Below are 25,525 nucleotides of genomic sequence, written 5' to 3'. Positions count from 1 at the left end.
TTAGATTTGAATTTTGTACCTTGTTTATTGTGTTAAACTAAGAAAAAAAAAAAAAAGCTATGAGATGTACCATTAACTAAAGAAAAAGAAAGTGAAGAAGTGAAAAGCACGAGGTCCACAAACAAAGAGCAAACGAACAATAAAGAAAATGTAACAAATGGTTAAAATGAGAATATCTTTGACGTAATTCCATAAATAGATTTTCTCTCCCTCCCTCTCTCACGATTCCTTTTATGTAGAATTTTGTAGCATTTGGTTGAAAGAGACTTTCGCTATAAGGAAGTATTTTTCAATTTGATTGTAATATTATTTATTAAGAATAAATTTGATCTTACCAATTTAATTCAAAGTATATGACGTCTTGTTATATTTCAAATCAATCTTTTTAAAAATAAAACAAATAATGACCTAAAAAGTTATTCTTCTTCGTATTACTTTACTTGATAATAATAAAATTTATGTTTACCTTTGTTTGATTATAATAAAATAATAACCAATCACGATGAAATAACATCAACTAGAAAATTGTTGGTATGCTCTTATAATAAAAATTCTCTCTTACTATTGATGATTCAGTGGGGCTAGCTATTTAAGCCATTTATAATTATGCTCTCGTTAATCTTCTTAATAGACTCTTCTCTCTCTTGGTTGAAGTGTGGTTGGCTATTTATACAGAGACTCTGTTATCATAAGAAGCCAGATTTTTTTTCTCGATGGTTGAATTGTGGTTAGCAATTTAAGCCATTTGTAATCTTCCTCTCATGGATCTTCTGATTAGTCTCTCTCGTTGTTGATGGTTCAAGTATGATTAGCTATTTAAGCAATTCCTAATCTCTCTTTGTTACTTCACTATCTCTCTCATTCAAAAGCCAATTGACATTGTTTTGGCTTTGAATTTTTGATTTGGTTTTAATAAACCCTAGCTTCAAGCTCTTAGAAACAATGCATCGTCTTTTTCTTAGGCAAAAATCAACCAAAAAAGAAAAATGGGTCTTAAAATGAAACAATTCAATATAATATATGCTACTCAAATACAAAAAGACTCGAATAATGCAAAATTGTGATTTGGGCCGTCATTTAAAGGGCAAAATAAGCTAAAATTGAAGAGAAATGACGATAGGGTTTGTTCAAAACAAGAAACCAATATCAAAAGAATAAAATGAGAGAAAATTAATAAAAACAGTTTAGTGAGAAAGAAGAAGAGAAAAATGTCGTAATAGAAACCATGAGGATAGAGAGAATAGAAACAGAAAAAAAAGGTGTTACGAAAGATTAATTGTGACTTGTGAGAGAACCTAAATAAGAAGAGAGAAACGACAAATTGGGTAAAGTTAAAAAAAATGGTAAATCTCGAGTAATATGGAATGGGGATGAGTTTGATCACTTTTATTTTCTTAGAATATGAAATGAGAATGAGATACCCAAATTTGAAGTAGGTCCCACGTATTATTCTCATTCTTTGATTCCAATTCTAGAGAGAAAAAAAAAAATCTGACCCCAGTATCTTTTAGATTTAACCTTGTCGTTTTTTAAATCTTAGTTATATATATATATATATATATATCAATTGTAACATATTATTTGCGAATTATAAACTCTCACTTTTGTCACCCTAAGTCAAATGTTGATGTATTAATAAATAAATAGAAAGTAAAAGTCAAAAGTTTGTGCAAACCTCCCATCCCACGTGTCGTAGAACTAAAAGATAATTTCATCCAAAATTTTCCTCTCCATAATTATTTTTTGAAGTATTTACAAAATTCATTAATATCATGTTATGCCGATTTAAAAGTTTAAAATATCGTTTTTTTTTCTCAAGTAAGTTTGTCATCAACCAATATCAATGTCTATCATTGAATGATGTATAATTAAAAAAAGTTAAAATATAAGTAACTAAAATAGAGTTTTTCATCCAATTGATACTATATTGAAAGACCACCACAAAAACAAAACATAACGTACCATTAAGTCTTATCAAACGTGGTCAATCTGGACATAGTCAATAATTACTATCTCAAAGATCATTGATTCGATCTCTTATTCTCATGATTGAACCTAAAGAGAAAAAGGGGGAAAAAAAATCTAACCAAGCATGTGAGATGTTATTGACCCAAGCATGTGAGATGTTATTGACTCAGCAATTATCAAAAGTCCACCACTGTTTAACATATAAATGATGTTTGACTCAATAAGTCAGATTTATAAAACCCAAAGTTTAGCAACCAAGCCAATTTTCAGTTAGTTACATTATCATACATTAAGCAAACACATGTTATATCATAATCCTAAGACCAACATAGATTACATAGTCCCAAGTTTCTCTAACCTAGTACCTTAATACAGCTCAAACACAAATTATACAGGATTCAAAGTCCCTAATTAACTTAAGAATAGAAGAATCACAAACCTTTGGCGCTCCCCCAAACATCACGACGGAGTTTTCTCCAACATAATTGTCAGCAAAAGCTATCAAATTTCCTGAATTTAAGATCCAAGAAGCAAGGCCTAAGGGAATAGGCATTTTCCTGCACTTTTACTTTTCAAGAAGATTCCCACTGCTTTCCTTTCTACGATTAACTGGCCACAGGGTTTGGGAATAAAAAGGAAAAAAAAAAAAAAGAACCCGAAATCAAATGGTGAAGAGTAGATGTAACGACCAGTTGGACGACTGAGATTGAATGTTTGTGGTCTATATTTATTAGTGGAGAATACTGAAAAAGAATTACGGAAGCAAAAACTGGAAACAAACCAGAGCCAGCAACTTCGACACGAAGAACCCATTAAGAATGTAAGCTCCTTTTTCCTCTTCTTCGCTGCATTTTTTAAGGGTTGTATTGAGATTCCGACAGACACTTTCTTACTTTTCCCAATCGAGGAAAAAGACGATGACTTTTGCGTCAGACTCTCAGCCATTGAGAAGGACAGAAATAAAGAAGGGTGAGTCCGTGTGAGACCCCCTTTAGTATTTAAACTGCAGCCTGGCCTCTAAAGATTGTGACTTGTGAGATCTTAAATTCACTTTCTTGTCCGGACTCTTCTTCTAAGGGAGGCTCTTGTAATCAATATTCATCTTGCTTCGTCATTCTCGAACTTGAGCTGGTTTTCAAGCTTCATTTTGGAGGCCCACAGAGAGGGAGTGAGAGAAGTAGAAACTTTCGCACGTTGCATTTGTCTTTGGTGTTCTTTCTTTTCATCTTGAGATCGACCAAATGGGTATCAATCCTCAGGAAGCTATCAAGAAGCTCAAAGCTCTGATTGATCAAGGTCAGATGATCAACTATTTTTTCTTCAATTTCAGTTCTGAAAACTTCATTGGCTAATAACCATTTGTTTTTTCGTCTTTTTGTTTCGAAAACTGCAGTTGATCAGCCAATGAAGAAATCCTTTCAGGTTCACCTGCTTTCTTCTTTTTCTTCTCTCCATCTCCTTCTGTATATGACCTGTTTTCTGACTGCAAGTTCTATGAGCTTAAAATGCCGTTAGTTCTACTAATTCATATATTAGGTTGAAGCCCATATGACCTCTTATGAAACTCCTTGTAAATGACATTGGATGATCTATTCGCAGAATGTTCATCAAGGATTCATAACAGAAACGCTGGACCGTTTTCTAAAAGCACGAGACTACGATGTCGGGAAGGCCCATAAAATGGTTAGAAACACATTTTCTTATTCAACTTCTGCAGACATCAAACTGTCTAATGCATTACTAAAATAGCCCCTTGTTTGCTGACGAACCATCCCTCTCTTATGTTTTAGCTGGTGGACTGTTTAAAATGGAGGGTAGAAAACGAGATTGACAAGGTATTAAGGGTAAGTGTTTCAACAGCTCATTCACTGCGATGGCCCAAAGTTTTTTTGTTGACATCTCTCTATTGTCTGCAGAAGCCTATATTTCCTGCTGATGTCTACAGAGCAGTGAGAGATTCACAGCTAGTCGGACTTTCGGGGTACTCGAAAGAGGTGTGATTTTGTTTATCAATGTCTATCTCGTACTTTGAATAAACCATTTCCCTGTAAGTCCCAAGATAGCTTGTCCTAATGAGATCGAGTACCAGCTGTTTTGACCTGAAACTTGTCTGTTTCACCTCAGGGCCTCCCCGTATTTGCCATTGGTGTTGGACTCAGCGCATTAGACAAAGCAAATGTAAGTATTTGGGTTCAGTTTGTCTTCCATATGAATAATGTTGGACCTTTCTGTGAATTTTGATGCCACAAACAGCAGACTAAATTATTGAAAATCTGTACTTCAAAAACCAGTGAGAAATCGAGAAGCTTGTTAAGTTAACTGACCGGTGTTTTAATCTCTTCACAGGTGAATGATTATGTGCAGTCGCACATACAAATCAATGAGTATCGGGATCGTGTTATTCTGGTGAGTTACAGAATTTTGGGATTCAACAGAAGCTACTCTCTTCACCTTTCAGTATCATTAACACCTACGTTTTTTTGCTGTAGCCTTCTGCATCAAAAAGGTATGGACGGCCCATAACAACCTGCGTGAAGATTTTAGATATGACTGGTCTGAAGCTTTCGGCACTTGGCCACACAAAGGTATTCTCTTTTCCTACAATTTTCTCCAATAGTTGTCAGTACAAGTTAAATTTCTCCCGGTAAATCTGATTCCATTTCTAGTGGTTCTGATTGGTCTAAACTAATGGAAAATCCGCAAGAATAAGATCACAAAATTATTTTCTTTTGATGAGGATTCTTTTCGATTTGAATCCATGTCTCACAAAATTTCACACTAGCTCGTGCGATTTTAAGAGGAGGGGAAAAAAAGAAAAATGAGAGACAAAAAAGAAAAGATTCAAAGCAATTCACTTTGTTTACAAAATCTGTTGTCTGGAAGAATTTCTTTCTGACCATTATTTTAAAACAAGTCCATAATGGTGAGGAACATATTCTCCATAATAAACTACTGCAAAGTGAAAAGAAGACTTATGATGTGTTTTGATACCTTAAATATGCAATTTTAAACTAGCAAATCAAGGATTTTCCGAATCTCTATGATGGTCATTCAACCGCTCCTGTCTCATGTTTCTGCAGTTACTGACAATTTTATCAACCATTGATGATCTGAACTACCCAGAGAGAACAACTGCTTACTACATTGTAAATGCACCTTACGTCTTTTCATCTTGTTGGAAGGTAAGCCATTAAAGAGATTGATCTTGGTTGGTTTTGTACCTTGTGTGTTGCAATAAGGCCTTGAACACCTGTCTGATGTAGTCATGTCATCTCTTTGATATCGCAGGTTGTCAAGCCTCTATTACATGAAAGGACAAGGAAAAAGGTTCAAGTGTTACCAGGCTGTGGGAGAGATGAGCTGCTAAAGGTAACCTGCATTATTTAAAATAATGTCAAAATTGCCGACTCTTAACTCTAACATAAAAATTCTTTTTTGGCCTGCTTGAATATATTGTAAATGAAATGGATCGCTACATGTTTTTTTATATAAATAGTTTTGACATTTGAGTTGACAATGGAAGCTAGAATCAAGATTTCCATAGCTTTCCATTAAAATATATATTTTGGGGGGTATATAGTCGAGTAGTATGCCATGCCAAGTGTATAAAGCAAGGTACATATGCTATTGTTAGACAATGAAGAGTGGCAAGAGTAATGTTAAATATTAGTGGGGAAAATACAATAATCAAATAACGGGATTCCCTACCATATGCAAGTGATGGTGCATTAATTATTCTCTATTTCTTGTAGATAATGGATTATTCATCTCTTCCACATTTCTGTAAAAGAGAGAGCTCACTGTCCTCCCGATCATCAGCTCGTCAAGGAGGCAATAATTGCTATTCGTTGGACCACCTTTTTCATCAACAGCTATATAACTACATCAAGCAACAATCATTGATCAATGAACCTGTTGAACCAATTAGAAAAGGATCTTTTCAAGTGAATCTTCAGGTGCCCGCATCAAAAAGCAAAGGAGCGGCTAAAACTATTGAAACTGAGTTACGGAAGTATGGCAATGGGCTATCAGATACACTGATTGAACTCGAAATAATGTAGTGACTGAAGCAAAGGCAACTTTTTGAGATGAATTTCTTTCATTAATGGTGCATATTCCTTCATTGAGGAGATGATGGAAAGGAAAAATTGGTTTTACTGATTCTAACACTATAGCCCTTTGGACAGTCCCAATTTCTTGATGGTGACATCCCTAGTCTTGTTGAAATCCACCATTAAAGCAATGGAGAGTCATATCTAACGATGTATCCTGAAATGTGCCTGGTTGAAATATAAAGTGCGCTTCTTAATATATAGGCTTTTCAAGGCTAATTTTTCAATTTATCACTTGATTTTATTATCTGAAAAATTAACCATATAATTACTTAAATCCAAAGTTTCAAGTTCCCAAATCTAAGCTATTGTAAGTACATTTATAATGATCAAAGTGGCACATGGGAAGATGACTTTGATTCCAGGTAGCTGTGGGCTGTGCTGTAGTTGAAAATGAACAATCATAAAGAATATCAAGTGCAATAAGAGACAGGGAAGCGAATATAATTGATGAGCCAATTTAGAAACTGGATCTATTCCACCTTACATTGATCTATGAAGGAAATTTACACAATAGATAAGGAAACAACATACCAAAACCAATGGCCGTCCACTCCAAGATACAGCCACTTGAACAATATGAAGGGCATTCCAACAATAATCTGGTATAACTTCAATATCAATCAACAATAACGTGCCTGAAAGTAAGATTGATGCGGGTTGCCTCTGCCTTAAGGCGCTTAGGCACTGAATGCATCCAATCTCGTTGAGTGTAGCCTCTCATAACCAAAAGTGAACCATGCTTGAGTACAAATGAGTGTGAATCAGCCACACTGCTTTTCTTTGATTTCTTGGCTGGAGGTTCCTCATCATTTCTTCCTGGGGCCACATCAAATAAACCATAAGATGATGGAACTTTTTGAAGTGACGAAAGCAACTGAGCAAAAGACTGAAGATTTGAGAAAAGGGCTTCCCAAAATCAGAACAGAGACCAAAAAAAAAGAAAGAAAGAAAAAAGAACAGATGAAGTAGACCGAATACGTTGAGAAGTTTTGTTGGGCTTCTTCTTCAACAAGAAATCTCGTTCACATCCAAATGACACAGAAGCAATCTCCTGGTTCAATGCATACACCTTCTCATCATCAGAATGCCAACCCACATAATCATTACCACCTTTATACCTGTTCAATAGTAAGCTATTAAAACTACTCCCCGGAAGAGCTTCGTGGACCTTGACATAGAAAAAGCGAAGACAATCAGGAGCCACTAGAAACGCCAACGAGAACTTGTAGCTAAAGAAACCAAAAAGAAAACCCAATAGGGAAAGATCGAAACGAAAAATCTTACAGCATCCAAAATGTCCTTAAGAGGAGGAAAATCATCCCAAGTATAGGCATGAGGTTTATATCCACTATAAGTTAATGTAGTCAGTCCAGGATTCGCAACGTAGCAAGTATCTCTAGGCTGCATTAGCAAATTAAAACTTAAATGTTACCCTCAATCGCGTGAAAAATGCTATAGTTCTTCAGAAAGAACGTAAGGCCCTAACATTAAGCATGGCGGGAAAGAAGGAAAATTCATCTAAAACAATTAACAGTTGTTGAATCTTCAATTTATAATAGAATTGAAAACAAACTAAATGAGAAAGGGGAAGACCTGGAGGACGGAGCGACCGAAGACGCGAATGGTCGGCCTGGTCCATGGAATGCGTTGATTGAGAAAATCGAACCAGGTCCAAGCCTGATCGGAGGGGACGAACTTGGGAACGTAGACGATTTCGCTTCCATTGCCGAGATCCAATGTCTGTCGCCTTCCTGAATTAAAAGGACGAGGGATCTTCGTCTCCGATTCTGAGTCGGTCACTTCTTTGAGCCTCAAACTCATTATGCAAATTTCTTCAGAATTTGACACTCATCATCTTTACAATTTTTATATAGTTCATGCTTGCGTTTCGGGAAAATTGTACGGATGACCTAATTTTAGGGTCCAAAATATCAAATGATCCATTTTTAAAAAATAATGTCAATCGACCCTATGCTTATATCATCATGGGATGAGATTACAAAAATTGTCCCTAATAACCCTCTCACTCTCACTTCGCTAATCTCGCTCTCGCTGTCTGTTCATCTTCCATCGTGATGTGATTGTTTGTCACTGTACGATTGATTTGACAATTTTCATGAAATCTGTCTACAACTTAAAATCTTTAACACACAGCAAAATGGTATATTCTTTAAAATCTAAACTTCATTTGAATGTCATTTTGTTGAACGGAGATTTATTGAACGAGGTTTTCTAGAGCGGAGTTTTTCGGAACTGAACAGAGTTTTCAGAACGGGTTTTTTAGAACGGAACAAACTTTTCTTGAACTTGGTCTCATTGGTGTTTGTAGAAACGTGGTCTCAAAACAGGTATGTATAGACATTCTAAAATAGCATAACGAAAAGGGTGTGAGAAAGAGGGACAAAGAGAAAGGTGGAGAGAGCGACATTGAGCGACAGCGAGAGGCACGAGAGCGAGAAGCACGAGAGCGAGAGGCACGAGAGCGAGAGGTGCAAGAGCGAGAGGCGTGGGAGTGACAGCGAGAGAGATCCATGTGTATTACTATCTGCTTAATAAAAAATTTTCTCTTGCTTTGTAGGATGACACGAAAGTGTGTACTAATTCGATATGGAGGTCATTGGGATGAGAACCAAAATTTGTATGTTGGAGGCGAGCTAACAGGAATCGTTATGCCTATTACCTTGAAGTATGAAGAACTTAAAGCTCACATTTACAGGATTGCAAATGTAAGTTGATCAGAGTTTGATGTTGTTATGAGAGTTAAATATAAGCTTGACTTTGAAGCCCTTCCACACTAATGAAATGATGGTGATGTTGACTTCCTTCTTTGCCGGGACAATCTTTCTACAATTCAGCTATATGTAACACTAAAATCATACCACAATGAAAATGTGAATATAAGTGATGATGGTATAGGTGTAGACAGACAATACGAGGTATCATATGAGCTTAATTGAGAAGAGGGTGATATTCCATTGTCTATGAACACTCAACCATCAACATTATCAATAGACAATGACAACATTCGTGCAGTGAACTTGGAAAGAGAAACTCAATGTAACAGACCTGTGCTTGGTAATGAGAGATCAACAGGCTTGAATTTTATGGATTGTGGTCCTTCAGAAGAGCGTGATTCTTTCATGGTCGATAATGAGAGATCAATAGGATTAAATTCTATGGACTGTGGTTCTTCAGAAGTGCATAGACCTGCAGTAGCTGTTACTGAGAGATCAGGAGGATTTAATTCCATGTCTTCATGTCGTAGAGGGGTATTGATTATGCCTGACACTTCTTCATCTGAGACAGATGTTAAAGTTGGTCAAATTTTTTTGAGTAAGAGTGATTTAAAAATGAGATTGTCTATTCTGTGCATAACAATAATTTTGAATATAAGGTAAGGAAGTCAACTAAGTCCTTGTTTACTGTTAAATGTATAGAGGATAATTGTAAGTGGAGCCTTCGTGCGGTTAAATTTCCAGGGTGTGACGTATTTAAGATCACGAAGTATATGCGGTTGCACATGTGAAACCCAGATTTCCATTTTTTCTACTTAAGCAGGTGGTTAAGGAAATTAACTAAGTGAAAGTTAAATCCTATGTTGAAATGAAGGAAATTTCTAGGTGTTGAATAGATTTTCCTTGAGTAGTTTTGAGTTAAGCTTAAATTGATGAAAAATTGACTAAGTGTTGGACTAGGCATTGCCATGCATTGACCATAAGATCTTGGAGAGATTATTTGGGCCAAGGGAGAAGTTGAAGTGGGAGTGACGCATGCCTTGGAAGTTAGACCAACGCATTAGGCTGGATGGATGCGTTGGATGTGTTGGATGCGTTGGATGATGGATGTGTTGGATGCATTGGATACGTTGGATGATGGATGCGTTGGAAGCGATGGATGCGTTAGAAGGGTGGTATGTGTCCATACGGTTGAAGGAAGAAAGTTGAAAGTGATGCGTTGGAAGGTTGGGATGGAATGAGGGTCGGCGGTGCAAAGGGCATGCAGACGTAAGGATAGGCGAAGACGCGGGCAGGGCATGCGTTGGAGGGTGGCATGCATCGATGCACAGCGCCCATGTGTCGAGTGGTCGAGCAAGCCTTGTGAGCGATGTTAAGCGCCCTACCGAGCGGCCATGCATTACGCATCCAGCCATGCATCGAGCATCCTATCGAGCATCAATGCGTCAAGCGCCCTGTCGAGCGGCCGTGCATCGAACACCCTTGCCATGCGTCGAGCGCCTTGCCAAGCGCCCATGCAGCCGAGCAAGTCTGCAAGCGATGGCCAGTGCCTTTGCAGCACGCCCATGCGTCAAGCGGCTAGCGCCTATGCCAAGTGCCATGCGCCATGCCAAGCAAGCTGTGCGGTGATACCTAGTGAGCCATGCGTCGAGGATGAGCGACCATCCTATGTGTTGGTGATGGCTGGCTCTTGCGATGGCTATATTAGATTGCGATGGTAGTGAGTTGGCTTGCTATGCGTGGATTATAGACTATGCATTGATGGCCTAATATGTGTTGAACATCTAAGGGTTTGTGGACGCATAAGAATGATGAACTCATGGAGGATGCATGTGACTTGTTAGGAAGAATTCTTAAGCTTTAAGTAAAAGAGGTGGAAGCATAAGAAGACATGCAAGGTTGAGGGCTATGCGTTGGTGAAAGGAGAAGAAGACACCTTGGGTTGTACTGATGCAAGATTGCATTGATGGTGTAAGGAAGAGACACTTGGTCATGTGACCAAGTAGGAGGCGTCGGCCATGGAGCAATCTTGGACGCCTATAAATAGAGCCAAATACTTCAGATGAGAACTCAAATTCTGTAAAAAAAAAAAAAAACATAAAGAAGAGTGTGTGAGGACTAATTGGGAGAAGACCATGCGTTGGTAGCAAGACCATGCATTGGTCAAGAAGTTCCAAGAGGGGAGATGCTATCGGGCAGAAAAGATAGGAAGTAGCATCAACTTGGAACGAGTAGTTCTCCTAGAATACTCGTGCGTTTGATGTGATTCTAAAGTCATATGAAAGCTAAAAGAGTCTAGTTTTCATGATGGGGCTGCCGGAGAAGAGTCTCCAAGGAATCGGGCTGGAAGCTGAGAAAAAGACAGAAGGGTTAGGCTGTCGAATAAGTTGGGCCAGCATTGATGTTTTGAAGATTCTGGCTAAACGACAAGAAGTTCTGAGCTAAGATTTTATGGTAAGCTTTCTGAGACATTTTAGAACATGTTTGCAGAAGGAAGTATCTTAAAATAAGTTTTAGAACTATGAGTAATATAAGCTGATAATTGAATATGGAATTTAGGGTTCAAAGGGGAACCAAGGAAAGCCAAGGAACTTCGGAAAGCCAAGGTGAGTGGTTATTGTGTGTTTTATTGTTGATATAATTTCTATATATAGGTAAATATATATAAGGGATAATGTTAAATTGGCATGATCAGGGATATATGTTTATTTGATTACTATGCTTATTGAGATATTGCTTGTATGTTTGTTTTGAAAACTGAAATTGTACCTAGGATATATAGTTAGCATGCTTGAAAAGGGTACTTGGTGGGAAAATATAGTCGACTTCGGTCGGCGGGAAATGATAGTCGGTACAGGAAAAGTTTCCACAGGAATTGTTATCGTCTTAGTATACGTGTGAAAGTACTGGGGAAAATGTAGGATCATGCCAAGGATAACCAATGGTAAAACTGGGGATGTTTTTATTATGTGATAACCAGTGGTCAAGCTGGGGTTGATTGTTTTAACCAGCGGGTCGAGCTGAGGATTGTCCAACAGTTTGGCTGGAAAATAATATTGAACTTGTGGTAATGTTCTTGTTGACTATGCATTTGCTTTCCTAAAAGTATATTTCTGTTGACAAAGTTATTTGTTTATCTAAAGGCACCACACACTGGGCTTTATAGCTCATGTTTTCCATGTTTTATATCCCCCCCCCCCCCAGGTAACAAAAAATGAGGAGTTCCAGGGTGCTGCTAAGGTCAAGGTCTGCCACATACCACAGTTACACTTCTAGAGGGTTTTACAGTTGTTGATTGTAAAATTTGTTGTTAAGTCTTGGAGTTGTATAAACGTTACTTTGTTTTAATAGAATGGGCCTCCTTAATCCGTTGTTGTTATCTCCTTGACTTAATTAGTTGGTTGTTGAATTTGTTCATGGGTATCAGAGTTATTTCCGCAAGAGTTATTAGGCAGTAAGTGTCAACAAAAGGGTTGATAACTGCTGCAGTCACGCCCTTTCTCAGGCTTAGAGGGTAGTTTGGGCGGAGTGTGACAACACACATGTTCTATTGAAATTTTAAATCATGACCATAGACAAGCAATGGCTGTGGTAGTTGGTGAACTAATCAAAGACAAGTTTACAGGCATAGGACATGTTTATAAACCTTGTCGTATCGTCGAGGATATGAGGAAAGAGTACGACGTAAACATAAGTTATGATAAGGCCTGACGTGCAAGGGAAACTGCTTATGCTCTCGCCAGAGGTACTCCAGAAGAGTCGTACGCTGTTCTACATGCATATGGTTAAGCGTTAAAGATGGAGAATCCAGGTACAAGGTTTGAAATCGAACATGAAAATGATGTCCATTTCAAGTACATGTTTATGGCATTAGGACCTTGTATTAAAGGTTTTTCAAGTTATCGGCCGGTGATAATTGTTAATGGATTGCATCTGAAAGGAAAATACAAAGGGACCATGTTGGTCGGCGTCTCCATGGATGGCAACAACCAAGTTTACCCACTAGCATATGCCATAGTGGACAATGAAACTGATCGAGCTTGGAAGTGGTTTATGTCGAACTTGAAGTGTGCCATTGGAGAACCCCCTAACTTGGTGTTTGTGTCCGATCGAGCGGTATCTATTGGTAATGCCATTCGTGCAGTTCTTCTCACAGCATTTCATGGATTGTGCACCTACCACCTAGAAAATAATATTCTTTCTAACTTTAAGGACAACACAATTGTTGGGATGTTCAAAGATGCAGCTAGGGCATTTCACATGTCAGAGTTCCAAGCACACTGGGACCAACTACATACTTTTCGAAATGGTGCAGTATCGAAATATTTGGAGGATATTGGTCTTGAAAGGTGGGCGCATGTTTACCAAACAGAACGAAGATACAATAACATGACGTCCAACAGTGCAGAATGTTTCAATTCATTGACCAAAGAATATCGACAGCTGCCCATAATGTGCTTGTTGGAACACGTTTGAGGCCTCATCTAGTCATGGTTTTATGAACGGAGAAATTATTGGGCATCTCGAACGACGTCACACTCGAACTACTATGAAAACCGATTAGCAACTGAGTGTGACAAAGGCAGATGATATCGAGTTGAGCCGATTGATTGTTATAGGATCCATTTGTGGGACAATCGATTGGATGGTATTGTGAACCTCCATACGAAGGAATGCACATGCAAGGAATTTGACTGATTCGGTATCCCATGTTCGCATGCGATTGTGGCTACGCGAGAACAAAACATCCCCATCCATGGTTTGTGCAGTCCATTCTATAGTGTTGACTCCCTCATGGTTGCTTATGCAGAGCCTGTAAATCCACTCGGTCACATATCTGAATGGAAGAGACCTCCGGGATATATGGAAAAACATATTGCACCTCCTAGAAGAGTGGTATAGGTCGGGTGGCGAAGAGAACAAAGAATACCATCAAGAGGAGAACAACGCAGATAAATAAAATGTGGTAGGTGTGGGAACTACGGGCATAATTGGCAAAACTGCAGTGAACCGCTGACGACCGGGCGACCTATTGATTCTCATACAAATGATTCAAATGTCGGTTGATTGTAGTTGTCTATGTGCCACTTGTCTTTATAATTGTCTATGTGCCACTTATTTATGTAATTGTCTATGTGCCACTTGTTTATGTAATTGTCTATGTGCCACTTGTCTATGTAATTGTCTATGTGCCACTTGTCTATTCACGAATCTTCAAAACTGTAACATTCTATGTGCCATTTTAATCCTCAAAACTGTAATTTTTTATGTGCCACTTGTCTTTTCACAAATCTCTTCAAATGTTAATTAAATTGTTGGCTATTCGTGAGCCATTCGGGAAACGTCTCACTCTCGTGAATCTCGCTCTCGCTAATCTCGCCATCGCTAATCTCGTTATCACTTGTAATCAATTTTAAAATGTCTCGCTTATAAGTTTGATTACTAGAGTTTGTCTATTCATGAATCTCTTCTGATATCTCGCTTATAAGTTTGATTACTAGAGTTTGGCTATTCGTGAACCATTCTGGAAACATCTCGCTCTCGCATATCTCGCTCTCGGGAATCTCTCTCTCGCCCATCTCGTTCTCGCTAATATCGCTCTTGCCCATCTCGCTCTTGCTAATCCCGCTCTCTCTTTTATAAGTGTAATTAATGATTATCGTTTACTTCTTCTAAGCGATCGTGTAGCGGAGTTTAATTTAACTTGTTTGCTTAATGAATCCCTTTTATAAGTGTAATTAATGAATCTCTTCAGATGTCTCACGTATCTAAGTTTAATTTAACTTGTTGGTTATTCATGAATGAATCTTCTATATTCATGGTAGTTCTACACTAACAATTTAAATAACATGTTAGTAAAATTACATCAATAATATACATAATATACATGTACGTCAATAATATGGAGTGTTCGTCCACAATTGACATGTCAATTGCATCCTATAGTCAGTCATCTTATCTTGAGTTATTACAAATGGGTCACTACCAGTCACTAAATGTTCTAAGAATTTTACAACAAATATTCCACAATCTAACGACCCGTGCTGTGTATTCGTAGAGGTAGGTCAGGCTATCTTCCAATGAGACATTTCGATGTCTGGCTTCGAATGTTTCAGGTCACAGTAGTGAAGAAGCGATGGTAGGCTGTAAGTCAACGGTTCAAGGAAAGACTCCAACTTCTTCGATGTCATGGAAGGTAGTGAATCAAATACGAACAACCGGCCTCTATTTAGATCGAATGCTATCAATATCCAATGCTGATCAATGTTTGTTGCCGTGTATACGAAGTCCACATCTGACCACTTGACATCAAATTTACCCATGACATAATCCGGTAACGTCTCATCCGACCATGCTACGGCAGCATCCAAGGTCGACTTGTTCTTAAATTGTTTGTAGACCCCATCTCGAGAATTTAGATGACTCTACACAACGAAAAGAACATTAAAACACATAATAGTCAACCAACGTATTCCTATTCAAAAGTGCAGTAAATGATTACCGTTATTCCAATTGGCAGGATGGTGAAGCAAGGCATACACAAGTCTGGTCGCCTATAAAATTTATCTTTCATGAGCTCAAAAAGGATATTTAGGGCCTGCATCCAGAACAAGATATACGTTAGGAGAGAGTTTATAACTGTATGTACTTGGTAGAAAAGTTATGGATCGTAAACTTACGTCAACCCATGAACTTGGTTCAGTCAACTCCTGGAGAAAGGTTTTGGATAATGGCCAAACTGTATTTTCTCGAACCTCGTTGTCCGTATTCTTATCGGCAATCTAGTTCACCATTTCCTTCATTATAGCTGCTGGAACCTCATGCTCCAAGGAGTATTAGATCGTCGCTTTAAACTGTATCGTAGGTACCTCAGGGAAAGGGTACTTAATATTTGGACGATCCAAAGGAAGTTGAACCTTAACTTCCTTCTCTTTTGTTATTTTCTTTTTTGGTTCAACGGGAGGTGTGTACTTATCAACGACCTTTCTCTTACGTGTTGTTTTTCTACTCTCGACCATAACCTACAGAAGTATAACAAAATGTTGAACATGTTGAATAACAAAAATGAAGAAAGAAATTTTTGAATCACATAATGATCATACCTGTGAATCGAGATGTAGGGTGTTAGAGAAGGTCGTGATATCGAGCTGTACAGATGAAGGTGGAAGTGGGATCGGTGACTTAGGTGGAGGTGGTGTAGGTGACCTAGGTGTAGGTGGGGTAGGTGACCTACGTATAGGTGAGGTAGTGACTTAGGTGGAGGTGGGGTAGGTGACCTACGTACAGGTGGGGTAGTGACCTATGTACAGTCAGGATGGGGGACATAATGGCATCATGGCTTGTCTGTGGAGTGGGAGACCTCGTCGCCTCAAATATCGTGGAACCTTTCATAGACTGTAATAGAGACAAAATAGTTGACAATTGTACTTTCATGTCTCCCACGTCCATCTCTAGGTTCGATATACGGGCATCCAAGCTTGATATTGAGTTGTCAATGCTCCGCAGGTACGTATATACACTAGGATCAACACTACCTCCCTTCCTATGGCCCGAATTCTCTGGGACAAAACACTCCTCCTCAAACTTCGGACGTACATCACCAACCACCAGCACATTATGAAACATATCCTCACTGGGAGTGTAAGTAGGCTGGTGGATGTTTTGGTCCCCATCAGATTCTTCATCCTTCGTTCCACCTTCTGAATTATCCTGCTGTTCACCTTCCCCACCTTCTGAATTATTATTATCTAAACTACTGTCACTATTTGAACTACTAAAAATCCCTAAACTCTCGGAGTCGAAGTGTGCTTGTCTTACGGCCCGTCTAACAATTGGGGCGTCCCAAAACTCTTTCTTAGTATCGGACATAACAAGACCCTCTTTGACTTTTGTCTGCATTAAGGAACCCAGTAAGATGGTTAGTGTACATTTAACTACCAAATAAACATACTGTGGCTACATAGATTACACTTACATTTTTAGACTAAAAAATGTCTCTCTCGAGTGTTTTGAATGACACCGAGTGGGAGCATGATCACCATAATATAGGGGAATGGCTACCTTACTCTTTCGAGTGGCAACGTTTCCTGCTATTGACGAAAGGACCTCGTACGTCCACACCTAAATTCAAACAACTCAAATTTATAACTATGTTAATGTTAAACCAAAGATAAAGTTAAGTTAAGGAACATTTACCTGGAATGCTCTGGGAAATCTACAGAGCGAGTACTTCACAACATAATTTTTATTTCCCCTCACATTCTCCTTGTATAAACCAACCTTGTGTTTAAGTGTGGTCTTCAGGGAGTCGAGTGTCCTTTGCCAAATAATTGTACCCCAATCAAGATTGTTGTAGTAATCTATGTCCTCAACATCGTCAAATAGAGTACGATCTACAAAATTTTATTGCTTGTTTTTACCCATCATTGCAACCTCTGTGTAATATACTAGGGTAATTTTCACAGCATCATCATCATTTTCAAATACTAATTCTTTGTATTCTTCTTCAAGAAAATGCAAGTGGAATGCGTCTGAGGTCAACCGACTACCAAAGTACCTGGTAAAAAGTTCGTGTAAGGACTTCTCACTCTGTCCAACTAGCGTAGGAGACCGCCACAAAGTAATGATCAACAAAAAGTCGTCCTTCGAAAATGTGACGACCTTTCCTCTGAAAAAGAAACTAATTGAGTCCATTCTTGAGTTCTTCATTTCCCTCAATAACATATGGTGGATTAATAGGCTGTTGAATACAAGTTCAATGTCTAGAAAGCGACCAAAAAATGTTCTCTTGAACATCTCTAACTGCCTTTCGGTAAACTTCTGCTTTACAATCTTGTTGGCATTGGCAACATGGGCCAGGCAAGTTACTTGCCCAGGAAACCTATCGACTTCACGAATTTTCAAAGATTTTGACATCTTAAATTACTCCTGCATTGTATGAACATTCAATTTATCAGTTATTAGGTCCGTACTAAAAAATCATTAACAAAATATACTGTAAAAGTCTCGTTAATCTCGTTAATAATCTCACTATCTCTCGCTAGTCTCGCTCTCGCTACCTCTCGCTAATCTACCTCTCGTTAATTTCACTCTCGCTATATCTCGCTAGTCTCTCTCTCGCATATCTCGCTCTTTCCCATCTCGCTTTCGCTCATCTCGCTCTTGCCCATCTCGCTTTCGCTCATCTCGCTCTAGCACATGTCGCTTTCGGTCGTTTCGTTCTAGCCCATCTCGCTTTAGCTCAAATCGCTCTATCCCATATCGCTCTCGCAAAACTCGTCCACTAACTTGTCATCTAACTATATCTTCTTCATCCTCAACCAATGCAGAACACATCGAAACCCAAAATAAAAGACAAACGCGAAACCAGCTATGAATGTGATGACCGATCAAACGAGACCAACTTAAACAGACGCAAGACAACATGGAAGACAAAAATTAAATTCACTAACCCAGTAGAGAACTTCTATTACGACAGTAGAGAACTTCGATTACAACAGTAGATGGACGATGGTTTTGAAGAGCGAGATGAACGACACTTGCACGTACAATTTTCCTTAATTTTGAGCGAAGTGGGACGACCGTTGAGTTTGAGCACACTCGTATAGACTAGAGGGGCATTTTTGTAATCTCATCTCGTGATGACGTAAGCAGAGGGTCAATTGACATTATTTTTTAAAAATGGGTCATTTGACATTTTGGACCCTAAAATTGGGTCATCCGTACAATTTTCCCTTTTCTTTTCTTTTGCACCAAATTAAATTTAATTAATACGACCATTTACTGTGACGCCCCAAAGTTTTTTTTTTTTTTTTTTTTTTTAAAAAATAGTTGGTTAATTTGGGAAAAGGAAGATGGAAGTAGGTTATAAAAATTGGGGTCTGATGACAGATTTTATGAAGTGGAAATGTGGATGATATGCGATGGTGAAATTGCGTTATGCACTCAAATTTCCTCAGCGGAATCCAAGTGTAAATTCCACTGAGTTTTCTGGTAAGTCTAGGGTCGAACAGAGGGACTTGTGAAAACAGGTTGCGTTGGTAAATTTTTATGAAAACTTTGTGGTGGCCAAATAAATAGATTGTTGGTTTGTTTGTTGATTGCGATAATGAGAAATAAAAAATGCGGCAGATTTGAGAAAAGTCAGTTGTGTGATAGATGTTTTGATTCTGCGGATGAATGGGTTGAGAAGGTCTTTAGCTAGTGTTACTTAGGAATGCGTCAGGCTATGCGATCTTGCTACAACCATGCACAACAAGTCATTTTCCAATGCAAATGCAATGCTCCTAAGTCTAGGACGCATGTGTTGAATGCAAAAGTGTCCATAGAGCTTATTCCTAAGTCTCTACTCTTTTTCTATGCGATGATGCAAAATGCATAAAGGCAAGGTGACCACATACAATCATATCCTATCTCTAGGATGCATATGATGCGTTCATAGCAAATAGTGCTTATTCCTAAGCTTCTATCTCTTGATTATGGATTCTAATCTGACTCTCCCGAGCCTAGATTCTGACCTGACCTTCCCAAGCCTAGATACTGTCTTTAGACTACCCTCCCGAGTATCTCTAAATGGCGAATGAAGCATACATAATACAAGATAATCACATAGAATGAAGATTCCCAGTTGTGCTAGCTAAGTGATCCTCGACCTATTCAATAGATTTAGCTACTCATGCGTAAATAACAAGGAGTGAACAGATATAGAGAAGTAAATTCCATTTCGATAAATGAGTTTGAGTACAAAATAACAATAGAAGATAAGGGTAGAGAGCCCGGTAGCAATTCCTTGCTGACCGAGGCTTTTACACTGTCGATCTCTATTCGGTTCAAAAGATATTCCTGCTTCTGCAGGCGTCGGCTCTCTCTCTGTCCTTGAAGATTTTGGCGCTCTCCCAAGATTACCGGAATGATTTTTCGGCACAACCTTCTTCTCTCGCGTCCACCTTAAAATGAAAGAAAATCTAAGAACAAGATTAAACTATGAACAGAATGGTGAACTCGTAAAATAGCTCAACCCTTTTTCTGAAGGATGCCTTTGGTATTTATAGAACTTCCAGGGTGAAAGGCGGCTTCTCTCTCATGATTGCATAGATGAGATGGCTTTAATTCCTGACTGATGCGCCGAATATTTATCACCAAAAAGCTGAATGTACTTGTTCGTTAGCGGTTGTCAACTTAATTTGGATTCGACTGGCATCAACTTTCTGTCCCATCATGATTAATTATACCTTTCACCCAGATGCGCCCACCAAGTTGCGTTGACCAAGTTGCGGCAATCCTTCTTGAGCAAATGTTTGTGACACAATCACCGCAAAGCCTTGTGGTAATGCTGCGCTCAACCAATGATTTCCTATGATCGCAATTTCCGCCTTGCGTCAACACATATTCTTCATAAAAACACAAAAATAAACTGTTCCTATGCGATGAACGCATGTGGCCACAATATAATCAACTTAATGCTTTTTGGACCCAATTTAACATATTTTATCAATGCAAGCCAGCATTGTTTAAGAACTTGGCACTATGATAACGTGCATTTCTGCCTGTTATCACTTAGCGTCGAAAAACTTACTGGCGACAACTATTCTAGTTGGAAACATATGATCACGACGGTACTCATCATCGAGAATCTGATGTTTTTCGTTACGGAGGTCTGCTCTCCTATTCCAGCTCCAAATGCCGCTCGAAATATTCAGGAGGCGTACAAGCGATGGACACGGGCAAATGAGAAGGCTCGAGCTTATATCTTGGCCAGTCTTAGCGATGTGTTGGCCAAGAAGCATGAGCCCATGGTCTCAGCGCGTGAGATCATGGAGTCCCTATGGGGGATGTTCGGACAACCATCTGGACAGCTCAAGCATGAGGCTCTGAAATACATCTTCAACTCTAAAATGGAGGAAGGCACCTCGTGAACATGTGCTTAATATAATGGTCCACTTTAACGTGATAGAGATGAATGGGTCTAGAATCGATGAGGGCAGTCAGGTTAGCATCATCCTGCATTCATTGCCGGAGAGCTTCATCCACTTCATCCAATTTTTTTAAGTGTCTGTTACAATGTAAATATACGCTTTCTTTTAATATGGATAAAGTGTTTATTCATAAGGATGGTATTGAAATTTATACAGCTAAACTGGAAAATAACTTGTATGTGCGAATCTTGCCTTGAGGGTAAGATGACTAAAAGACCTTTTACTGGAAAAGGTTATCGAGCCAAAGAGTCTCTTGAGTTAGTACATTCTGACCTCTGTGGTCCTATGAATGTGCGAGCCCGAGGTGGCTATGAGTATTTTATCAGTTTTACTGATGATTACTTTAGGCATGGGTATGTTTATCTGATGCAACAGAAGTCTGAATCCTTTGAAAAGTTCAAAGAGTTCAAGGCTGAAGTTGAAAATGCATTGGATAGATGGATTAAAACACTTCGACTAGATCGAGGTGGAGAGTTTTTGGATTCTGGGTTCTAGGACTATTTGATAGAACATGGAATCGTTTCCCAGCTCTCAGCACCGTGTACACCTTAGCAGAATGGTGTAGCAGAGAGGAGAAACATAAACTTGTTGGACATGGTTCATTCGATGATGAGTTACGCTTCCTTACCAGACTCGTTTTGGGGTTTCGCAGTGGAGACTACGGTATATATACTCAACTGTGTTCCTTCCAAGAGTGTTGTGAGAACACCTCTGGAGTTGTGGAACAGGCGTAAAGCTAGTTTACGTCACTTCCACATCTGGGGTTGCCTAGCCTATGTGCTTGAGGCAAATCCCAAGAAGTTGGAACCACGGTCGGGGTTATTCCTCTTTGTAGGCTACCCTAAAGGTACACGAGGGGGTTATTTTTATGATCCGTATGAAAATAAGGCGTTTGTTTCTATGAATGCTACTTTTCTAGAGGAGGATCATATTAGGGAGCACAGTCCATGTAGTAAAGTTGTGTTACGTGAGCTTTTCAACGAAACTATTGAAACTTCAACAAGAGTTGTTGAAGGGTCTGCTTCATCAACAAGAGTTGTTGATGATAGCTCATCTAGTAGGCCAGTTCCACCTCAAGAGTTAAGGGAACCTCGACGCAGTGGGAGGGTTACAAACCCATCCGTTCGCTATCTGGGTTTCACGGAAATCCTCCCTATGGTAGCAGATGGCGACATTGATGATCCGTTGTCTTATCAGAAGTCAAAGGAGGATATAGACTGGTATGAATGGGTCAAGGCCATGGATTTTGAGATGGAGTTGATGTACTTCAACTTAGTATGAGATCTTATAGATCAACCTGATGAGGTAAGACCTATAGGATGTAAATGGTTCTACAAGAGGAAACAGGGTGCTGATGGGAAGGTGTAAACCTTCAAGGCTCGACTTGTGACAAAGGGTTATACCAGGTGGAAGAAGTCGACTATGAGGAGACTTTTTCGCCTGTTGCCATGTTAAAGTCGATTTGCATCCTTCTGTCCATTGCAGCTTATTATAATTATGAGATCTGGCAAATGGACGTCAAGACGACCTTTCTGAATGGCAATCTTGAGGAGACCATTTACATGGTGCAACCCGAGGGATTCATTGCCCAAGGTCAAGAGCAAAAAGTTTGTAAACTAAATCGGTCCATTTATGGGCTGAAACAGACATCTTGATCTTCGAACATTCGGTTTGATACTACGATTAAATCGTATGGCTTTGACCAAAACGCTGATGAACCTTGTGTCTACAAGAAGATCGTTAACGTTCAGTAGTATTTTAGTGTTGTATGTAGACAATATCCTACTCATTGGGAATGATGTAGGTCTACTGACTGCAGTTAAGAATTTGCTAGCGACCCAATTCCAATTGAAAGATTTGGGAGAGGCTTAATTTTATCTGGGTATACAGATCTTTCGGGAACGTAAGAATAAAATGCTAACGCTGTTTTAGGCATCGTACATTGAAAAGATGTTGCTCAAGTACTCGATGCAGGCCTTTAAATAGGGCCTACTACCGTTTAGGCATGGAGTCATTTTGTCTAAGGACATGTGTCCTAAGATGCCTCAAGATGTTGAGGAAATGAGATGGGTCCCATATGCATCTACCATTGTCAATTTGATGTACGCGATGCTCTGTACTAGGCCAAACATCTGCTACGCTATGGGAATAGTTAGCAGGTATCAGTCTAACCCAGGCCAGGGTCACTGAACCGTAGTGAAGAACAACCTCAAGTTTCTTCGGAGAACGAGGGACTACATGCTCATGTATAGATCTAGGGATTTTATCCTTACTGGATACACGGATTCTGACTTTTAGACTGATAGGGACTCTCGCAAGTCCACTTTAGGGTTAGTATTTACTCTTAATGGAGGAGCTATAGTGTGGTGAAGCACTAAACAGGGGTGCATCGCAGACTCCACTATGGAGGCTAAGTTTGTAAACACAGTTTGTACGAACGCTTTTGATGTATTATATATGATATTTACTTTACTTCTTGACTTTGCACATTGGATGTTTTATTTGCTTTACCATAAACCAATAAACTAAAATTCCTGGTTGTCATTATGTAACTTAAACATGTATGTGGTGACATATAAGTGGATCATGTCTTAAGTGATAACCAAAATGGTCTGTAGTATATGGATATAGAAGGGAAACCTTATCCTGGTAACGATACGGATGCGGCCCATTTTGTGGAACAGTTACAAGTGTTATGACTTGTCACAGATGGTCTGATCCTGATAATTCGTGTGAAGACATGCGAGCGGGGGCATCCTATACAAAGAGTTTGTATAAGGTCTGACCATGAAGTTTTAATGTCTCGTTATATAAGGTCGTTCATGATAGAGACTTCACTTCACTAGGATGACCATAGGTAACATGACCTCAGTCCTGCGTGAGTTGGGAACTTCTGCCATTGAGGGCGGTCCTTTGATTTGCATGGGTGCGAGTGGCCAGGCCGCCAACTTAAACCTACCACTTTGGGGATTCGTCTGATTTGGGAGCTGGGAACTCAACTACACAAGATGAAATTCACTCATTCCCCAAAGTAGAGGTAAGTAGATAAATTGCTCCCTTAAGGGCTGATCTGAAGCTTGAACGATGTGGCGCCACACACCTTCCATGGCCTGAGAGGTGTCCACACATAGTAGGACTATGTTGTATTGTTCATTAGAGGAATCAATGGTACCTAAGGAGTAAGATGTAACTATAGGGGAAAAATGGTAAATTGGCCCAACTGTACTTACGAGCATCTGTGAAGGGTTATCGCACTGATGATTGGTTATATCCGATGGACATAGAAATATATCTGTGGTAAGAAGAGTTCAACTGTCGATCTTTAGTGGAATGCCTGGTAGTTAACGGATGGTAATTCTCGTGGCTAAAGAGTTTAGTCAGCTATTCACGTACTGTTGGAGCTTCAAGTCATAGGTTCATAAGGTCCCCTTGGTGGATACAAGTTAAGAATCAGTTTTGGATAATTATATATGATATGATTGACTAAATGTACGAGATACATTAATTTGGAGGAAATTGGATATAAATATGATTTATATCAAGTATAGGAGAAAACACTATGGTTGATATATGATATCAAACTATAGGTTATGAATATAATGTGATTATATTTATTATTTTATTAATTTGACAATTATGGGATAATTGGCCACCGTTTTCTCTGTAACCGTGCATTAGTGGGAAATTCAATTCGGTTTTCATAACTGAAGAATAAAATGAAAATTGGTTCCATTTTGCAAAATATACGCTAAATTGCTCATAGAGTGTTTTGCATTTGATCGCATAGTAATTCAGAGCCTATACGATAGTGCATCATTTACTAAACGATCGCATACACCCCGCGCACACTTCTCTAAACGATCACCCACATTTTACTAAACGATCGCTTAATGCCCGAGCTTTATTAAACGATCGTATAGATGATCGCCTAGTTTTTCTTACATGATCATGTACCTCGTCTAAACGATCAAGCATCTTGACTATCCGATAGTCATTGCCTTCTTCCACTTGCTTGATCATTGTACACGATCTCTTTTCCTCCCCACCTCTACCAAATCCGAATAGAGCCCACACTTGGATTCTCACTCCGAGAATACTAAGGACTTCAAGTGGTGGTGTCGTCCCCATTTCCTGCTGTTCGTGTGAAGCCGTTCGTGGTAGATGACCGTGGTGTTGCTAAATGATTGCTTGCTGTTCTAGCGAGAGCGAGAGGAGTTCATTTGTGGAGAGAGCGAGATTTGTCGAGAAGATAGTCTTCAATTAGTAAGTTCCTTTTTCTCTGTGTTTTTTTATCTAGAAGCATGTTGGTAATTTAGTAGTGTTAATGCATATCTGTATGTGTGAATGTATAGGTGAAAATTCTGTCACAATGAATTGGAAAGATCTGCTTCCACTCATAGATACTCTTGTATAAGAGTGCCTCAAATCGTGGTTTATATCATGTGATCGTTTAGGTTTATATTGTTGGGTTTTATGTCCTAAAACTCATGGTTTATAAATAACTAAATTTATTCTGAAAATTCAATAAGTTGTTCTTGAATATATGAATTGCTTATTTCTTTTTAAAAATAAATCCAATAAACTAAGTGATCCATGACTATTACATGAGTACTTGAACTTTATGTGGAGATATAAAAGTGGACCAGGTTCGAATAAATAGTCAAAATGATCTATAGTATATGAATAAGATTGGGTGCCTTATTCTGGTAACACTATCAGATGTGGCCACTCT

The 25,525-nt window shown here is 38.9% G+C and overlaps 3 protein-coding genes and 1 long non-coding RNA gene across 9 annotated transcripts; 2 read left to right on the top strand and 2 right to left on the bottom strand.

The window, feature by feature from the left end:
* Window positions 1–2,161: 2,161 nt before the first annotated feature.
* LOC150037052 (uncharacterized) lies at window positions 2,162–2,891 on the bottom strand. The gene is made up of 2 exons (XR_016528759.1): window positions 2,750–2,891; window positions 2,162–2,577 (listed from the first exon to the last, which is right to left on the bottom strand). It is a non-coding gene; the product is annotated as an uncharacterized LOC150037052 (long non-coding RNA).
* On the top strand, window positions 2,571–6,279 carry LOC120074019 (Sec14p-like phosphatidylinositol transfer family protein). Of its 2 annotated transcripts, XM_039026986.2 has the most exons (11): window positions 2,571–3,264; window positions 3,362–3,390; window positions 3,568–3,651; window positions 3,759–3,812; window positions 3,885–3,962; window positions 4,093–4,146; window positions 4,315–4,374; window positions 4,458–4,553; window positions 5,049–5,150; window positions 5,257–5,337; window positions 5,721–6,279. In XM_039026986.2, the coding sequence occupies exons 1-11, from the start codon at window positions 3,210–3,212 to the stop codon at window positions 6,027–6,029; spliced, it is 1,002 nt and encodes a 333-aa protein (XP_038882914.1). In that variant the 5' UTR covers window positions 2,571–3,209; the 3' UTR covers window positions 6,030–6,279. The 2 variants fall into 2 exon arrangements, with proteins under 2 accessions (XP_038882914.1, XP_090168570.1); XM_090312444.1 differs by lacking the exons at window positions 2,571–3,264; window positions 3,362–3,390; window positions 3,568–3,651; ... (1 more) ...; window positions 3,885–3,962; window positions 4,093–4,146 and having other exon boundaries at window positions 4,299–4,374.
* On the bottom strand, window positions 4,788–7,941 carry ALKBH2 (oxidoreductase, 2OG-Fe(II) oxygenase family protein). Of its 5 annotated transcripts, none has more exons than XM_039026989.2 (7): window positions 7,677–7,941; window positions 7,368–7,484; window positions 7,062–7,251; window positions 6,615–6,899; window positions 5,677–5,848; window positions 5,309–5,342; window positions 4,788–5,222 (listed from the first exon to the last, which is right to left on the bottom strand). In XM_039026989.2, the coding sequence occupies exons 1-4, from the start codon at window positions 7,902–7,904 to the stop codon at window positions 6,700–6,702; spliced, it is 735 nt and encodes a 244-aa protein (XP_038882917.1). In that variant the 5' UTR covers window positions 7,905–7,941; the 3' UTR covers window positions 4,788–5,222; window positions 5,309–5,342; window positions 5,677–5,848; window positions 6,615–6,699. The 5 variants fall into 5 exon arrangements, with proteins under 5 accessions (XP_038882917.1, XP_038882916.1, XP_038882915.1 ...); XM_039026988.2 differs by having other exon boundaries at window positions 4,788–5,218; XM_039026987.2 differs by having other exon boundaries at window positions 4,788–5,342.
* Window positions 7,942–12,616: 4,675 nt separating this feature from the next.
* LOC150037051 (uncharacterized) lies at window positions 12,617–13,294 on the top strand. The gene has a single exon (XM_090311865.1). The coding sequence runs from the start codon at window positions 12,617–12,619 to the stop codon at window positions 13,292–13,294; it is 678 nt and encodes a 225-aa protein (XP_090167991.1).
* The last annotated feature ends 12,231 nt before the right edge of the window (window positions 13,295–25,525 follow it).

The sequence above is a fragment of the Benincasa hispida genome, chromosome 3, assembly GCF_027475165.1.
Source record: "Benincasa hispida cultivar pf3 chromosome 3, pf3_genome.v1.1, whole genome shotgun sequence".
Classification (NCBI taxonomy): domain Eukaryota; kingdom Viridiplantae; phylum Streptophyta; class Magnoliopsida; order Cucurbitales; family Cucurbitaceae; genus Benincasa; species Benincasa hispida.
This window is presented reverse-complemented; position numbering and strand designations above follow the sequence as displayed.

Coding starts and splice junctions, on each gene's coding strand:
- LOC120074019 (XM_039026986.2), top strand. CDS start 3,210: ATGGGTATCAATCCTCAGGAAGCTATCAAGAAGCTCAAAGCTCTGATT. Junction 3,265..3,361: donor CAAAGCTCTGATTGATCAAG/GTCAGATGATCA, acceptor CGAAAACTGCAG/TTGATCAGCCAATGAAGAAA. Junction 4,375..4,457: donor ATCGGGATCGTGTTATTCTG/GTGAGTTACAGA, acceptor TTTTTGCTGTAG/CCTTCTGCATCAAAAAGGTA.
- LOC150037051 (XM_090311865.1), top strand. CDS start 12,617: ATGGAGAATCCAGGTACAAGGTTTGAAATCGAACATGAAAATGATGTC.
- ALKBH2 (XM_039026987.2), bottom strand. CDS start 7,904: ATGAGTTTGAGGCTCAAAGAAGTGACCGACTCAGAATCGGAGACGAAG. Junction 7,485..7,676: donor TCGGTCGCTCCGTCCTCCAG/GTCTTCCCCTTT, acceptor TTGCTAATGCAG/CCTAGAGATACTTGCTACGT. Junction 7,252..7,367: donor TTAAGGACATTTTGGATGCT/GTAAGATTTTTC, acceptor TTCTATGTCAAG/GTCCACGAAGCTCTTCCGGG.